The sequence below is a fragment of the Microtus ochrogaster genome, unplaced genomic scaffold, assembly GCF_000317375.1.
Source record: "Microtus ochrogaster isolate Prairie Vole_2 unplaced genomic scaffold, MicOch1.0 UNK11, whole genome shotgun sequence".
Lineage (NCBI taxonomy): Eukaryota > Metazoa > Chordata > Mammalia > Rodentia > Cricetidae > Microtus > Microtus ochrogaster.
Genome location: NW_004949109.1, coordinates 476,708 through 477,598, shown reverse-complemented (window position 1 = coordinate 477,598; position 891 = coordinate 476,708). Strand labels below are relative to the sequence as shown.

At 42.2% G+C, this 891-nt stretch overlaps 1 protein-coding gene across 1 annotated transcript in view; it reads left to right on the top strand.

Annotated features, from left to right (window-relative positions):
• The window catches only part of Ccnb1 (cyclin B1), a 9,560-nt gene that overhangs the window by 2,339 nt on the left and 6,330 nt on the right, over nt 1–891 (top strand). The window contains exons 3-4 of the mRNA XM_026788978.1: nt 339–345; nt 637–819. Coding sequence (XP_026644779.1) covers nt 339–345; nt 637–819 — 190 coding nt within the window. The remainder of the gene's footprint in view (nt 1–338; nt 346–636; nt 820–891) is intronic.

Here is an 891-nt window from a genome sequence, read left to right as displayed (position 1 = left end):
ATGAGTGCACACTTGTAGAGGTCAGAAGATACCTTTTAAGTCAGTTTTTCCACCACATGCGGCCTGGGGGTTGATTCAAGTTGTTAAACTTGGCAAACAGACAGATTTACCCATCTTGCCCAGTTCTTCCTGTTTTAAACTGGCTTAGTTTAAGTTGGGATTTTTACTTTGAATGAATCCATATCTCACTATCCATACCTGACTGACGTGCAGTTTGCTATGGAGACCAGGCTGTCTTCAGGTCACAGAGATCTGCCTCCCACGTGCCCAGATTAAAGGCATATACCACCAGGCCTGGCTCTGGAATGTCTTTTTTAAGATTTACATTTCATGGGCAGGGCAGGGGTTTGCACTTGAATTCAGTGCTCAAGGAGGCCAGAAGAGGGCATCATCCTGGAGCTGGAATTGTGAATCAACCTGGTCCTGCATAAAAAGAGGACGCCCTTGGCAAAAAATCAAGTGCTCTTTACAGCTAAGCCATCTCTCCTGCCCAGTATATACTTTTAATAATGCTTTTTTCTTTAGTGAAATGAATTACATTTATTTAGAATGATTTCTTGGGATTGAGGATACCAATACTGACTTTCCCGGACTATAGCAAGTTCTCTTTGTTTCATGGAGTCTCTCCTTTTTAAGGTTGATAATCCCTCTCCAAGCCCAATGGAAACATCTGGATGTGCCCCTGCAGAAGAATATTTGTGTCAGGCTTTCTCTGATGTAATTCTTGCCGTGAGTGATGTGGATGCAGATGATGGAGCTGACCCAAACCTCTGTAGTGAATATGTGAAAGACATATATGCTTATCTCAGACAACTGGAGGTCAGTATTGTTACAGTCTGCTTTTACTAAAGAAAGACATAAATGCTAACTAAGACAACTGGAGGTCAGTAT